This window comes from Rhamphochromis longiceps, linkage group LG14, assembly GCF_057381845.1.
Source record: "Rhamphochromis longiceps isolate RC_006_pf linkage group LG14, R_longiceps_female_GT1.1, whole genome shotgun sequence".
NCBI classification, from domain to species: domain Eukaryota; kingdom Metazoa; phylum Chordata; class Actinopteri; order Cichliformes; family Cichlidae; genus Rhamphochromis; species Rhamphochromis longiceps.
This window is the reverse complement of record NC_140570.1, coordinates 23,377,971-23,395,722: the sequence shown is the minus strand read 5'-3', so window position 1 is coordinate 23,395,722 and position 17,752 is coordinate 23,377,971. Positions and strand designations below refer to the sequence as shown.

Below are 17,752 nucleotides of genomic sequence, written 5' to 3'. Positions count from 1 at the left end.
CAACGCCAACCAGAAAGGAAAGCTAGGTCCTACATGGTGATGGAAATGAGAGAGGAACTGCACAGTGCTGGTAAGAAGAGGCCGTAGGCAGAGAAAAGAAAAACATGAATAATGCAACCAAGGGAAAGGCATTAAGATCAAGGCTGGGTAGAAAAGACTGCAAGAGAGCACACGAAGACACGGACAAATAAATGGATGGGCCATGTCTTTCCGTTTGTTTGTTCCTGGGTGCAGGTGTGAATAACAGAGCTTTGATCCGGGAGGCGTGGAAAATAATCTAAACGCATTATTCAGAAACGCCTCAATGCCCTGAAGTTACCTTGACGACAGTCTGTTCGGCAATGGTGCTGGGTCGTCGCTGGCGGGCGTCGAGCCTCTGTTCGACGGGGAAGCTGCAGCGATGGGCCTTTAGCCGCTCCACCAGCAGGTAATAGATAGCAGCAAAGTGGTTGTAGCTTTTGTTCTGCAGAGACTAGAGGATGACAGACAATATAAATGGTAGTGTCTGTGATGGGAAGTTATGAGGATGACTTGAATGTGACAGCTCTTAAGATATGGTGAGATAATTCTTTAATTATCCCTGTATGAAATTGGGTTATTGCAGCAGCTGAAGAGCGGAGTGTTGATAAAAATACAATGCAGAGAATATGGAAGCTGACAAGGCAGCATACATTATATACAGCAGTTCAGATAACTTTCACTTTAATCACAACTTGATTTAGTAGTTCAAAAAGTGGTCTTGATTCCTCGAGAGTAAAAACAATCTCTTTCAATCAGGGCTGTAAAATATTTACATCGAGTCATGGCCAGAAGTTTACATACACATTTACATGGGCTTTTCAATGATATCTTTAAATTGTTTGTTTTCCAGGATGGAATGATTGTACAGCACACATCTTTAAGGACTTAAATAAATTCAAACCTGTGCACCTAATTCTTGTTTTTTTAAGTGCTTTGAGTTTCTAAAATATCATCACTTTACAAGCTCTATTAACTTCTAGTTAGTGATCATAATCGACTACATCTGGTATTTTCTCTTTGTGATAACATGGATTTATTCGACTCATTGTACTGACCAATACTCTGAGCAATGGGAAAGTCCACAGAACTCAATGATGATCTCAGAAATAAAATTGTATTCTTATTAATAAGTGCCACAAAATTGACATCTTTAACTGAAATTTGCAGCTTTCCCCATGGACAAGCCAAATACCTTCTGGGGAATGTTTTATGGTCAGACGAGACGAAGCTCGAGCTGTCTGGCCAAACCGACAAGAGGTATGTTTTGAGGAGTAAAGGTGAGGCTTTCAAACCTAAGAACACTGCACTAACCGTTAAGCAAGGTGGTGGTAGCATCATGCTCTGGTGCTGTTTTGTAGCCATTGGTACTGATACATTGCACAAAGTAGATGGAATAATGAAGAAGGACTTCCTCCAAATTCTTCAGTACACATTAAAAACTGGTTTTGGAATGGATTAATCATCTGGGATGGAACTTCCCAAAGACACGACCGCAACTCTATTAAAAATTTGCAGACTGTGCTTTAAAGCCAGGTCTGTTCCAGGAAAATAAACAATTAATTGAACCCTACTAATTCTGCCAAGAAGATTTGTCAAATATCCAGCCACAAGCTTGTTGATGGCTACCAAAAACTTCTGGTCCAGTTGCAAGTTGCTAAGGGACATTTAACCACATATTACTAGTGCTGTATTTGTGTATTTGAGTCTAAATATTTTTGACCGTGGGTGGATTAGAGAAAATCAAGAATAAATTCAAACTTGTGCTCCCAATTCTTGTTTTTAAGGTCATTTAAGATGTATGCTGTACAATCATTCCATCAAGGAAAAAAAAGAACAGTTTAAAGAAATGATTAAAAGCACAAAATTAGCATTTGCATTTATGCCCATGTTGAATGTGTGTGAATACCTTAACACAACTGTACTGTGACTGCTGAATAGTGGAAAATTAGTTCAGAAGTGTGCATGTTCTTTACGCCAATGAAGTAATTGATAAATTTAATTTCTTAGCAAGAGAAGGGTTGAAGAGAGGATCGCAATGAAATTATACCATTTAGTCGAGATAAGCAATTACCCAAAATACCCAATTATGGACCCACTATTAAATCTTTCCTTGGATCACAATGAGGAACCCTTTCCCCCCCTACTTTTATCAGTTTAAGTAGTTTACTGCTAAACTCTCAGCTTTATCATGCAGCCCAGTGAAATATATCTGTTACCTGCAAAGTTAGAGTTATGCTTATCTATTGTCCACTATCATTATTATCGCCTCCTCCACAGTCTAAAGACATGACCTTTAAACCTCACACATTTACACTATAATTCAACTTAAAGAAAAAAAACAACAACTTCCTTCTTGTTCTGTTCTTACCTCTATAGTCTTGTGCTGGTCGATACCGAGGCTGTGCATCAACCGAAGGACCTGTTCACTGTATTCTCCTACACCGGCCTCACCCTCAGAGGACAGAGGCTGTTGGTACAGTACTGGCCTCTGTATAGGAACATCCAGAGTCATCCACTTGTGTTCCTTAATCTGGGCCACAGAGAGACGCTTTGACGGGTCCAGGACCAACATTCTGCGGATGAGGTGCTCACAGTCTATGAGGGATGGGAAGAGCAATCAGTCAGGATTTTTTCTTTTATGATCAGAAAATGTTCCTTTATGTTTGGTTAATGCTAAGTACTTCTTGTAAATATAATGACGCAAAGCCTCAAAGCCTCATGCCCTTATCAAAGTAGCCCAGATGAAGTGGGGCAGAAATAACACTTTAAGAGCTTAAAATCTGCTAAGTTCTTTTCTTAGGTTCTCCTGCCGTCACATCTGAACAGCGTGACTACACTCCTTTCTACTTTCCTTCCCTCCTAATGAGAGCTCCTCACCTCTAGTTAGAGGCTAGATGAGTTTGACGTCAGACACAGCTGGGTTCTTAACAGGATTACAGCTCCCCTGGCTGTGCTGCTTTGGCCTGACTGCACCCCTACTGCCTGCAGTGCATTCCTGCCTACCAGACAGCAACATTACACATCTACTTGACTGCAGTAATCTTAAAGCAAAACAGGCAAGCTTTCATCAAATAAGCCCTGCAATTGGTCATTATTATTTTTGAAATTAATCACTCCTATTTTGTAGCATTTATATTAAAAAAAAAAAAAAAATCAAAACATGACGACTGAAGTATTTCACATTCTCAGGAGTAGTTTTCATATTATCTTTTTACTTTAGCAAACAAACATCTCAGATACAAATATGCCAAAATCGAGTTTTCAAACAGAATTTGATTTTCGGAACATTTTCCTCCGTCCATCACCTTCAGCAGATATCCTGTGAAGAGAGACCCTCAGCAGTTCACAAACACAGAGCCCAAGGACCTGTCTGCTAACATTAACTCCCTGCTGCACATTCTTCTCAGTTGCCCTGCTGATCTACTAACATCTGCTTACATCTCACATTTTTTCCCCTTCTACCTCGTGCCTGGTAGTGCAGCCAACTCAATTTTCTCCTCATTATGTGCATAACCAGCACGTCCTTCAATGCATTTCTACTACACGCTGTGGCCACTTAGCAGCTTGTGCAGCTGCTAAGTTACAAAGTTACATTTTGAATAAAACGCGGCACAATGCACTACAATTTGTCTGAGTCTCTGCCTGTTGCTACAGGTGAGCTTCTGCTAACCACCAGGAAAGGTCAGACTACATGTAAAGGGGGTGAGAACGCATGCCCGTGTAGCTGACTGCCTGATCGACAGTCTGTTCTTATCCAGTGCCTTACACCACCATGACTTAACCGCAGAACAATCCCAGTTTTAACACTTGCAGTGCTGGAGTCGTGTAGAGTTTCCAATAAAGAAGAACTGCAATGGATTTAAGAGCAAGTAATCGTTTTAGATATCATTGATTTTTATCTCACAGGTAATATCCCAATATTTTAACCACCATCAAACATGACTGAACATACAGAACGATTACAAGCTGCTATGCTACCTCAGCATACACACATTCCTCTGCTCAATGGTGTTCTGCCCTAAAGAAAGGGAAGCAGCTACACATAGGTAGCTATTACATGTAAATATGACAGCCCTCTAAACCTAGCATTTAAAAGATGACCTTAGTTTTTGCTGACCAAAGAATACTCAAACAGGCCAACAAGCCTTAAAAAATGACATCTTTTACAGATATTAAGTCACTAAGTAAGTCGCTGGCTATGAGGTTAACCACAACATGTACAGTGTGTGGTCCAAACCTGTGTTGTGCACTATAGTGTCGGCCAGTGCGAGCAACTGGAGGAAATAAGACGGACCGTTTCTGGATAAAGAAATCAGCACACTATGTTCTCCTTGTTCGCAGAACAGGGGCTGAACTGGGGGTGGGTAGGCGGGTTCGAGTGTCAGTCTGGTCAGGGAGCTGACATTACACTCCTACATTCCCCGTATGTCTTAATTGTTTCAAGGTCCCGAACAGCAAGGAGGAGGAGGAGGAGGAGGGGAAAAAAAAAAAAAAAAAAAAGTCTGGTCGACTCTCTAACCACACACCCCTGCGGAGAAGTTGCTTCAGACGTGCAGATGGGACACAGAGAAACAAGACAGAAGAAACAGACAGAAGAAACAGACAAGGCTACAGACGGACAGGAAGCTGTCTCACAGAGGGTATGAGTCAGGCAGACATACTAACAGACAGAGGGACAGACAGGCAAGCTGCTGGAGGGCTTCACTGGCTCTTCCCCAGGTTACATAAACAGCTCCAGCTCTGGACTCAATCTACAGCCAGCCAGCCAGCACAGCCGCTAACAGCAGGGCTGCTTGAGACCGTTAGCCGAACTGACTCACTCTGCAGCCTGAATGCACGCACACACACACACACACACACACACACACACACACACACACACACACACACGCTTCATATTGTATCCCCTTCAAATCGATGGAATGCTGACTGACCTCTTGACTGGTTATAGCTGCAGGAGTGACTCAAACAGGAAAGCGTGATCTATTCGTCTGTGCGTCAGTGTTCCTACCAAGAACTTTAATGACTTTTTTTCCTCAATTTGACTACATGCTGTTGTATAGAAGACCCGAAAGTCTTTCACCATTACACCAAATGCATCTGTGCTTGCAGGAAAAAGCGAGGCCGTCTCGTCTTACCTTCAGTCATGAAGTAGGGGATGCGAAACCTTCCTTCTAGTACTCTCTGCCGGAGGTCAGGCAGAGTGGGCCCATCAAATGGCAATGCACCACACACCAGCACGTAAAGCACCACCCCCATACTCTGGAGACATGAAAAAATGGACCCACAAGAAAACAAGGTGAGGATAGGAGTAAAGAACAACCAGTAGATTAATCAATCTTGTAAACAAAAATGTAAACAACTCAGACACACGTGTCCCACTAAAGCACGAGTCCACACACACGACCTTACAGTAAATGATTGCAATATAGAGGAGGCTACAAACTGTGGTTGGGAAATCACATTCCACGTAACCGCAGAACGACATGACAGGAACCAAACCTGCTGACTGTAAGAAATCAAAACTTTGTGTCCACTAATATATGAATAAATAACGTTTTCAGAAATGAGTTGCATCCGATGACTTCACGTGGCTTACTAAAGCAAACGGTGCTTAAAATCTCAGCAACAGAGCTGAGAAGATATTACAGGGAAATTCAATCCACGGGTATGCAGTTACAAGGAATTATTAAAAACAAAGTGTTAAAGAGATGTCCGATTTATGCAATCAGCCATTTTACCCAAATATCCAGCTGTGGGCCTTCATACTGTTGTCCCTCAAAGACCTCTGGAGCAGCATAGGGCGGGCTGCCACACCATGTGGCCAGAGGCTTCCCGGGCTGGAAAAAGTTGCCAAATCCAAAATCTGCAGAAGGCGAAACATCAGGGCGGTAAGTAGATTAAAGATAGTTTCAGACATTTAGGCTTGTAGAGTTGGTAATGGCACACAGAAATCCTGCTGTTGTCCAGCAGTTTCTGCCCTGTGACCGTAAAAGTAAAAAAAAAAAAAAAAAAAATAATGTTTTAAAAAGAGTTCAGGCACTTAGAGACCATAAACAGTGTGGATGTGATATGTTGAAATGGGAAAACTATAAATGATCAAATTCAGCATGAAGGCACAAAACTCAGAGTAGCAGTTCATAGTTTTGTGTCTTCATGCAAGTTCTGTATAACGCAATGTTTAATCCACATATTTGTACATTTACGAAATGGACCTTTGTATGAGGTAACCTCCCCTGGAGGCTGACATGAGGTAATTGGTGCTGTTCTCTGATTGGTTCCCTCTAGAATGGCTAAAAGTCAGATTTTAATCATCAGAAGAAAAGAAAAAGGGGAACAAATGGACACAAAATAAATTTGAAGTTCATGTCTGCCTTTCATTAGCATCCAACTAAATGCTGCAGCATAATCGGACAAATTGCACTGAGCCAACATGTGTGCCTGCAATCACTCAGCTAACCTATTTTCTTACGAGTCAATATGACTTTCACCTATGTTCTCTTCTTCTCATCCCTCAGGTCCTCTCAACTAACAGATTCAGATCTAATTCAGTTTATACAAATAAAAAAAAATAGCTTCTTAGTTTTGAGAATTTGATTTTTATTTATCAACTTGGAGACTGGATTGACTTTTTAATACTCTTTTTTTTTTTTTTTTTTTGATAGAGCAAAAAGTAACGGAAAAATAACAATGGATAAATACTTTCATGCTTAGTTGGTTCATTATCAATGGGAAGGCGTCACGGAGCCTGACAGCCACAGGAGCAGACAATCACGCTCACTTAGCCCTTCACCCCCACCGTTTTTCCATAATTCGAAACAGTTACATAAACACCAAAAATGTATTGCAAAACAAATAAATAAGAGATTAAAAATAAAAAAATAAAAATCTGGCTTACATAATGGGGCTGGAGGTGATGTGGGTTCACACACACATGCAAAGACACAAACAACACAATGAGCAGTGTGCGACCCAAACCCCCTATTCCTCAACACGATCCTTTGCAGTCCATGTAAAAGAAACTATCGACCAATTTAAGCCAAATTCAAACTGATGAGACAATCAGAACGGATCATGTGACTTTTAATTACCAACAAATTTGTATTTTTTGCTGTGTCAGCTCCATGTCTTCAGAGAATTGTGCTAACACAATTTTCTCTAAAGTTCAGTTTTTTTTAACTTTGTTGTTTTCTTCACAAAAATCAAAACCAGACCAAACCAAGTATCCATTTCTAACTTTAATAGGTGAGAGGTATTTTCGGCTGCTCCCTTATTTCCCGAAGGGTCGACACAGCGGATGGATCCGCATATTTGATTTTGGCATAGATTTTATACCCTTCCAGAAACCCCTCCCGGGCTTGGCACCAGCACTTTGGAGTGCACTAACTTATGACCTCCGGAGGCTGGGTCTGTCTCTCCTCCTGATCTCACGCTGGGGATTTTTGTGCAAACTCTCACAAATAAACTGGACAGACCTAGTTTTTAGAATCTTTATGACTCAGTCAGATTTAGAACGCTAGAAACACAATGGTAAGTAAATTATTAGGGGTTTCGCTTTTTTCTGTGTAGTGACAAATTGTTTTAGTGTTAAAAACTGAGGCTGTGTGGGTGTACAGAGGTCTGATAGTCAAGAGTTACATCATAAAATGTGATCAGACTGGCCATTTCTACAGCAAACATTGCTGCATGGTGCCTCTAAAAGGCAAAATGCTTAAAAATAAAGAAGACGATGAAGAATCCAGGCTGTCAAATGTTTTTTTGTTTTTTGCACACACAAGGAAAGCTGCAGTAGATTATAGCTTAAATACCTGTAGGAATCAAGTTTAAGTAATTAGCAAAGGGTAAACTCGTGAACAGAGCTGAGCGGCTCTTTGAGTGTGTACGTGAGTGTGTGTAGTCGAACCGTTTAATTACTGCAATGCAGGTAGCAGCAGGTGCGGCTGGAATAAAATGAGAGCTAAAGCAGCGTGACACTGTGGGTTTATTACAAGTATGTTTGCTGTCTGACGCTGCTGCGAAGGTGAGATGCGAGATGTGAGATGCAGGCAGAGCTGAGCGGAGCAGTGCAGCTGGTTTATCGTCAGAAGCTGTGACCCATTTCATGGAGCTGAATACTGAACAGACTGGTTGACGTCAAACACTCCAGCATGCTGCAGGCTACAAACAGCAGTCCCAGCTCTACAGAAAGGGCGGGGCACGAGCGGGCGTGTGTCGCGCACGGCAACATTAACATAATATTAGCTAAAAGATTACAGGCAAGAACCTATGAAGGTTTATAAGACTGCACGTGTAAAACAAAATAAGAGTATGATGATGCAGTTAGGTACTTAAGCAGTATGGAGAATCAGTAAACTTGTAGCTGCAGCTGCTTTTCTTTATCCTCCTTTTTCTTCTAGATCAGGTTTTCCAAAACACTGAACTGGATTCTTGAACCTACTTATTGCTTCCTTCCCCTGCAACATTTTTCACCCTTTAACTTTCCTCCCATGATTAAACTTGATGAATTGAAATGAAGCATGTTGTAAGTTTCTATGTAGCAAGTAAAGAAAATAAAATTTCTTCCTTCAACTTACTTCAAAGTTGAAATTTTGAGAATTTGACATACACTGTAAAATTTGGTGTGCTCTCCTCGGCTCAGCTGGGAGAACAATCTTATGCAGCTATTAGACTTTTCATATTTTTTTTACATTGTTATTAATTTAATGTTTAATATTAATTAAACAGATTCTTGTCAAAAAGCATTTAGAGTGGTGATTCTGATCTGGAGGTAGACATGAAACACCTTTAGGGTGTGGTGCACTTTTAGCAATGTCATTGTGGATACTTCAAATAATGAAGCTGCAAATAGCTGCTGAAAGCCTTTTAGTGATATGACAACATGTATTGGATAATGTGATCAAAACACGTGAAGTGAATAAAGCTCAAAAACACGTGCATTTCCCCGCTTAACCACAATGGCGGCGTTCTCGCCTACTCTGAACCAGCAGCCTATGCCTGCTTTTGTTTTTGTTATTCCTCCTCCTCTCTTTCCATTGCTTTCAATCTGTCAACTCGAATGTAAAGGGGCTGTTTGAAGTGAAAACATTAAGGGCACTCCCCGCTGCTCCTGTTGCTCTTTCCTCTGCAGCCACCAGGAGAATGACCTTTCTTTGACTGATCACCTGTTAAGGTACATACAGACTGACCAGAGGTGGCCTTTAGAAGCCACCACTGGACTGAAGAGAAAAACCCAGAAGCATTGGCACTTTGTCTGGATGTACACATTCAGAGTAGTGCCAAAACGGATAGCCGACAAATAGAAAAAGAGTTGATTATGTTAAGATTTAATTAGCCGTTTATTTTAACAAACAAAAATACCAAACACTTGCTCAACTGCTCATTAATGCAAATATGTAATCAGCCAACCGCGTGGCAGCACCTCGGTGCCTTTAGACACGTAGATGTGGTTGTGGCTCCTTCCTGCCTTTTATAAACAGTTCACGCTGATGGTAGCGGTGTAACGTGTACTCCGAAAGGCTTCATAATCACCAGATCTCAATAGAGCACCTTTGTGATGTAGTGGAACAGGTGATTCACATCATAGATGCAGCTGGAAAAATCTGCAGTAGCTGCGTGTCAATATGGACCAAGACCCACGAGGACCGTTTCCAGCACCTTCTTAAATCTATGCCACGAAGAAATAAAGCAGCTCTGAAAGCAAGAGTGCAACCTGGTACTAGCAAGGTATACCTAATGAAATGTCTGACGAATGCATGTCAGGATTCAGAAAGGCTAAATGGGCTTCTGATTGACAGTGAGTGTGTGGTCAGTTAAAAATACCTTTCAACCTCTATTTTAAACCTATACAACCACTGCATTACAATTAATGTTTATTAATATAAATATTAATTTAATTTTAATCTTTTTTGTTAATCTTGGAGACCCATTTACAAAATAACATTTAATAACACAATAACTAAGATTTTAAATAAAAAGAAATAACAGAAACACAATTAAAAGCAAGATAAAGTGTAATTTTCCCAAACTACTTAAGCAACGTCTTCTTTAGAAATCAGTCTCACGACCTTCATTGTTTCGATTCATATTGTGACTACAGACTGTATTTCACCAATATAACTTGTCCTTGTACGGAAGTTTACACAAGATGCACAGCCCTGCTTAAGGCTGTGAAGAAGGCTCGTCTGGTTGTTACTAAACTAAGGACATTTTATGAACAAACTAATGGGTCAATCAATAGCACCCTGATAGCAGAAGGCCAAGCACATTTTCCCTTAAGATCTGAAAATAATCTGATTACTTAACAACAAAACATAACCATTACCTTTCAGCACGAGTATAAAAAACAGTACATCTATAACTCTCTCGACACGAGTCGATCCCATGTACAGTGCAAATCTGACACCTGTACTCATCTAAACTTCATGTGCCATTTACCAAACTTGTCCGAGCATGTTGTAGTCAAGAGGAGCACGGCGTGTACCTTGGAGATGATGTCCTCCCCAGAGAAATTTTCACTAATCACAAGCCAGGTAATGTTCTGTTCATTGTTTTCCTGCTTCAAATCTAATCTGCTGTGCAGACAATCAGCTGTGAGTCAGACATGTTTGTGAAAATTACTGCTCGGGTAATAACATCTCCAGGTTATCATCTTGGACCCTTCTGAGAAACCGTGGACAGGATGATGCGAGTAATGATGCGAGTAATGATGCAACGAAAACAGTTATTCTGTAGTTCTGTCCGCTTTGCCCTTTTCTGGTATCAGAAGAAAGAAAATGGTGCATTTATCACACCCATAAACAAGGATTTGATTCAACTACCTGAAGCTGATGATATGAAGTCCTTTGAGGACAGGAAGCCATTTCCTTCTCTACCACATATTCAGGGTCTGGTATCCTTTCACACTCGTATTTTTAGCTGCTCTCATGTGATCAGCTCACCTTAGATGGATTTCAGTATCAGCTCTGAATTAAGCCTCAGATAAACCTCAGACTCGCTCATAGCATGGTACTAACTGAAGGCCTGCCACCCTGCTATGCACGCTCCTTATCATTCTTCCTTCATCCCCTTATCCGATACTCTGTCTCCAAAGCAGCTAGTCAATCCCATCACCCTAGCTCCTCTTCTATTAAACCTAAGAACGTCCCTGCGACTACCCCAGCCTTCCCCTTCTCCGCTCTGGGACAAGGCAGCGGGGTGACATTCCCACAAGCTAGCTCTAAACACCAGCTGCTTAATAATTACACTTTGATGCCTGTACTACAGGCTTACAGCTTAGCCTCAAATATCTGCCTCTGGGTCTGTTCTTCACTTTGTCCTCCATTTTTCATGTTTTTACACTCAAGAGTCACCAGGGAAGCATTTTTAAGTTCCTCTGATTATCTGTTTTGAAAAAGTAACACAGGCCTTTAAGCTTTTAAGATGTCTGTCATGGGATCTGTCGGCAAACAGCTATCTTGCAAGCAACCTCTGACCAATTCTCAACACTGCAAAAAATGACCTAAGCAGGCAGTGAAGACATTTCTGAACTCCACGAGCGCTGAGATCATGACAGGCAATACATCAAAAACTCATGCGAAGATCCTGGATTTTTCATCTACTGAGTTTATGGGTCCCCTGTGCAATGTGTTACCTGCAATCTTGATGTTCATATGGCCATCCAGCAGCAGATTCTCAGCCTTCAGGTCTCTGTGAACGATGTTCCGGTTGTGGCAGTACTCAACCGCTGACAGGATCTGCCAGAACTTCCTCCTGGCCTCTAGCTCACTGAGACGGCCATGCTTTGCCAGATAGTCTGCAGACATTGGAAAGAGGTGACGTGTCATGTTAGTCTATATCATTTTTTTAATTGATTACATAACCTGGCTCTACAGGCCTTCCGAACACGTATTAAGGTATCACTATACAGTTGAAAAGAATGCAATAAAAGTAGAATTTCTTCATTCAACCGAGTGGTTGTGCTGAAAGTATAATAGGTTTTGATGAGGTGCGGGCTTGGTGCCAGTGGTAGCTTACAGCTGCTCTACATTACAGCATGTTTTGTGAGCTCATTGAGAGCAAGATGCAAAATGTATTTTTTTCTTTGGAGACCCCTGCTCTAGCCCCGCGTGTGCATGCGTGAGTAGGCATTGGCTGACAGCGAAGAATGCACTGTGTTGTCATAGTGGAACGAGGAAAGCGGAGACAGAAGTTTCCGAGAACAGGTCTTCTGCTATATAATGCCTAGATTAGCGCACACTGCTCAGCTTGTAAGTTAGGGGTCGGTTTAATAGGATACTGAAATAAATACAAACTGAGCTCTTTTTCCAATGAGAAGCAAAAACACTGGATTTAGCAGTTTATCTGCTTAGCACACACTCTGCACACAGCAGGACCAAAGAGTGAGTTTGTGGTTGTTTAGAAAGACACAAGAAACCACAGTCGATTCTCTCTCTGGAGAGCCACAGTCATAAATTTTGCCGGCGTCTTTTTCCAAGCGCTCAGATCACTGACCTTTCTCTCATGGTGTGCTCTCCCTCTGCCCTTACCGTTGTGTGAAGTTTGTCTCGACAGACTATTTTACAAGATGTATGATGTTTTTTTCTTTTTTACAGCCCTGTGAACTTTGAAAAGTGTGGCGTTTGTTGCTGTCGGCAGGGCTCCTCTTCACACCTCTCTGTCCAGATAGCTTGCTAACTCTTCAATTCACACTCAGTGGCAAACAAGATAGGACACTCTGCTGCCTGTCCTTCCAGCTGGCATGGTTACAGACCAGCAACTAAACCTGACAACAATGCACAACAACCACAACAAACCCCACCAACACAAAATCATGAGGAATGTAATTATGGGAAGACCCACTAGGTCAGTTTCATAAGAGAGCATTTTTGTAATCAGGAAGCAGATGAAGACTGGCAGCTTGATTTGATTGAGACAATAAAAACAATGTTTTGCTTTTGTCTTTTAACTCGTTAGACATACCTGATATGATTTCCTTTTCATGTCGCTGTCATTTCAGTGGTGTGCACATAAACTACAGGGTGGGCCATTTATATGGATACACTGTAATAAAATGGGAATGGTTGGTGATATCAAAGTCCTGTTTGTGGTACATTAGTATATGTGAGGGGACAAACTCCTCAAGATGGGTGGTGACCATGGTGGCCATTTAGAAGTCGGCCATCTTGGATACAACTTTTGTTTTTTTCCATAGGAAGAGGGCCATGTGACACATCAAACTTATTGGTAATGTCACAAGAAAAACAATGGTGTGCTTGGTTTCAATGTAACTTTATTCTTTCATGAGTTATTTACAGGTTTCTCTTTGTTCACAGCCATTGACATGTTGAAGAGGTTAACACGTGAGGAGCGGATCGAAATTGTGTTGATATCCGGTGAACGTAGTAATCGGGTCATTAGTGACAGAAAACTGTCACTAATGAAGAAACATCAGTGGCAGAATGGGCAAAACAAAAATAGGAACTGGACCCTCAGTTCACGCAGAAGATTTTGTTCAGTGATGAGGTAAAATTTTGTGAATGGTGAAATTAACAAACAAAACCACCGCTATTGGTCTGACACTAACCCACATTGGATGGATCCCTCCAAGACTGTTGGAACAACAAAAGTGATGGTTTGGTGTGGTATATGGGGTACAACGATAGTGGGTCCATTCTTCATCAATGGAAACCTCAAGGCCACTGGATATTTGAAATTGCTACATGATGATGTGTTTCCCTCTTTACGCACTGAAGCTGGCACGTTCCCTGAGTTTTTCCAGCAACATGGTGCACCACCACATTATGGGTGCCAGGTCCGAGCATTCCTAGATGAACAGTTTCCTGGAAAGTGGATTGGTCGTCGTGGGCCAGTTGAATGGCCCCCAAGGTCTCCCGATCCGACCCTCTTAGACTTTTATCTTTGGGGTCATCTGAAGGCAATTGTCTATGGTGCGAAGAGGCGAGACGTGCACCACCTGAAACTACGGATACTGGATGCCTGTGCTGGCATTTCTCCTGCGGTGTTGCTATCAGTGTGTGAAGAGTGGGAGAAGACTGTTGCATTGACAATCCAACACAATGGGCAGCACATTGAACACATTTTATAAGTGGTCAGAAACTTGTAAATAACTCGTGAAAGAATAAAGTTACCTTGAAACCAAGCACACCATTGTTTTTCTTGTGACATTACCAATAAGTTTGATGTGTCACATGCCCCTCTTCCTATTGAAAAAACAAAAGTTGTATCCAAGATGGCCAACTTCTAAATGGCCACCATGGTCACCACCCATCTTGAGGAGTTTGCCCCCTCACATATACTAATGTGCCACAAACAGGACTTTAATATCACCAACCATTCCCATTTTATTACGGTGTATCCATATAAATGGCCCACCCTGTACTTACAGGCACAGCAAAGTCATACTAAGCCTCTTTAAAAGTCAATTTAGTTGACTTTTTTCAGATGTGTGCAGTCAATAAACATAAAATATTCAAAGCATACGTGTTGAGGCCACCATCGTGCATCACACTACACCTCATCTACACAGCCCTGCATCTCAAAGCCCCGATATTAAAATTGTGTGTGATAGATAGCAACAGAATGAGAAAACCTTATTAGCGAGTGGCTGACAAATTCCATAAGAGTAGGTCTCTTTAATGAATGGGGGAATTTTCAAGCAATGGTGCTAATCAAAAAACACACTGGGGAGGGGAATGTGTTGGGCAGGTCCAAGGTTGCACCTGTGGAAAACAGCAATCTAAAATAAAAACCATTTCAGGACATAACCTCTCCTTTTCTTGGTCTTTAAAGCCTTCTTTATGGGTCAACATAAATACTCGCCATACTGTTACAGAGCCTAAAATTGTACAAAGTGGTTGGTTTAACTCTTTACCCCTTGAAAACCAACTAGGGATACACTGAAGGTCTTTCTCTCACATTTCAGGCCTGCTTATAAGACAAAAATGATGAGGTTTGCATCAGAAATAAGTGAGGGTTGTCTGTGCCTGTGTAGCTACCCTTGGAAAAGCACAGAAACTATTCTAATGGTCACCCAAACCACATCTTTATTGATATATATATATATATGTACTTAGGTGTCAAAACCCGCCATTAAGGGAAGGGAAGGGAAGGTCATCTTTATGGGGTAAAGAGTCAAAGCAGGGTTCCTTGCAGCCATTACAGAGACAGGTAAGACTTCTATTTTTCCTGTGGTGTTGCACACTCTTCTTCATGCAAAACCTAGTGTAAAAGTAATTTTGTTAAAGAAAAAACAAGAGAAAGAAATCAATTTAAAGCCTAAAACAGCTGCAGATTAATTTCTCTCAATGACTGCTTGATCAACTGACTATTGTTTGCAGCTCTGGAAAGAACACCGCCTGACTGCTTTTACACTGAAATGCTCAACAAACCAAACGCTGAACACTAAAGCGTATCTTAGCTCTGTATGAACAGCAGCACGGTGTTGCTACTGCTTGTTCTGCAGTCACACTGGAAAAACAAGCCATTACTGTTTAAGCAAACAACACTGTACCACACACACACACACACACACACACACACACACACACTATGCAGCATGTTGCCCCAGTGGAAGGATGAGTAATCCACTGATACAATGTTGGTGAGGGTAAGGACCTCAGCACAGTGAGGCATGCAGAGTGGCATTCTGGGAAAGCGAACAGAACAAGTATGAATCATAGGGGTATTAGGGAACAGCTCAAAAGCCACTGTGTTCCACTTCTGCTGAGAGCTGCGTGAGGAGCTAAATCTCTCAACAGCTGCTCAGGTTTGAAGGGGACCAACATCATGGGTACAGACCGGCTTGCTGGACAGACTTCAGATAACACCGTGGGCCAGGCGCTGGGAGCGTGTATACATGCGAGTGTGTGTGAGCGCAGAGGACATGGGGCACACGGTCGCACACTCTGTTTCCACATCAGTAACTGATACCCTAACCACTTAAATACGACGGCCTCATTAAAGTCACATCTATATGCACGGTGATGGATGCTTGTGTTGATTTAATACTGGCACACCAAAGGGGTTAAAGGGGAACAGAGCCAATTGGAACAGAGCAATGCCATGTCATCCAAGTACCAATCAGCCAAACATCAGCTGCAGCTTCTGGTGGTTATAGTTGACCTCACTTGTCCTTCTTTGGATACTTATAAATACACACATAAAAATAACACCTCTGTTTTATCTGGAGAAACAAAGCCCACATCTTAAACCTACATACTCCACCTATTTACTGTAAGCCCCTCCCATTGAAACTTACTGGTTATTTAACTAGGACATGTGTTTTTAAAAACACATTCAGGGTTGGATTAGGTGATCAAGTAATACCAATGTCTTGGCAATCCTTTATTCCAATACTTATTTTTAAAAGGAAGAAACAAACTTTTGTACCTACATTTGTTGGAATTACCTTAAAAAAAAAACAAAAATCAAAAATGTAGGTATGTGTATTTTGAAGTACCCTTTGAATGGCTCCATAGTGCTGTGCAGGGGTGTCAAACAAAAGGCCTGGGGCCAGAATCGGTTGTCAAAGACTCCAATCTAACCCGTTTGGCGGCTTTCGAAAATGTGAAGAAGGGCATACATTTGGACTTTTAAATGTATTTTCACGGGTTTTGCAGCTTCTCTGACTGATAAAGCGCTCCCCCATGGCCATTCATACTACAGAGTGGTAAATAAGTAACAAATAAACAATAAAATAAAAGAAGGTTTCTTGGTTTTCACCATATTACCATACACACTATACAAATTTATGCCTTTTACAGTAAAAATTGCTGGTGATTGCCAATGTGAATCTCCTAGTAGACACACAATTTGAAAATCCTACATCGCTGCATTCGAGTTATCCTATTCACAAGATTTTCAGCAAACTAGACCTCTGACCTTGACCTCAAGGTCAAGGGTCAACGAGATTCAAGCTTTTCTGAGATTTTCAGTAGCTGCACATATAGTATCATTTCAAAATCCTACATCACCTTGTTCTCAAACTTAGGTGTCCACGCCGTCTGCCTAGCAGGGTGACGACAATTTACCAATGAGGGGTAAAAAGGACATTTCTTTCTCAGACTCATGTTGACAGACTTTATTTACTATGGCAGCATTTTATCAAGTAGAAAAACAGATGTACTGTGAAACTGCACTTCTTTTTTCTTATATTAAAACATCTCAGGGATTAAATATGCAATTAGACTTCTTTACACGGGGAAAAAAAAAAAAAAAAGGCAGGTTTCACTGGTCTAGCCCACTTAAGTTCAAAGTGGACTGTCTATGGCCCAGGATGTAAAATGAGTAAGACATCCCTGGTATAGTGATTTACACATTGTCTAAAACGGAAAGTCTCCCGGTTTGATCCCGGGAGTAGATATAAATCCCCCAGGAAGGGCAGCTGGTGAAAAAACACCCCAAAACATATGAAGTTACCCACTCTGGCAACCCCTTGTGAATGAGGCAGAACCCAGAAGTAGTTTCTTCTATACTGTAGTGGGTTCGGTGATCAGATACAGTGGGGCAAAAAAGTATTTAGTCAGCCACCGATTGTGCAAGTTCCCCCACTTAAAATGATGACAGAGGTCCATAATTTGCACCAGAGGTACACTTCAACTGTGAGAGACAGAATGTGAAAAAAACAATCCATGAATCCACATGGTAGGATTTGTAAAGAATTTATTCGTAAATCAGGGTGGAAAATAAGTATTTGGTCAATAACAAAAATACAACTCAATACTTTGTAACATAA

General features: G+C 41.4%; 1 protein-coding gene across 2 annotated transcripts in view; it reads right to left on the bottom strand.

Annotated features, from left to right (window-relative positions):
- The window catches only part of sik2b (salt-inducible kinase 2b), a 61,134-nt gene that overhangs the window by 14,182 nt on the left and 29,200 nt on the right, over positions 1–17,752 (bottom strand). For both annotated transcript variants that reach the window (XM_085380648.1, XM_085380649.1), the window contains exons 4-8: positions 11,651–11,812; positions 5,763–5,887; positions 5,160–5,283; positions 2,390–2,616; positions 320–472 (exon numbers count right to left, since the gene is read on the bottom strand). In XM_085380648.1, coding sequence (XP_085236774.1) covers positions 320–472; positions 2,390–2,616; positions 5,160–5,283; positions 5,763–5,887; positions 11,651–11,812 — 791 coding nt within the window. The remainder of the gene's footprint in view (positions 1–319; positions 473–2,389; positions 2,617–5,159; positions 5,284–5,762; positions 5,888–11,650; positions 11,813–17,752) is intronic.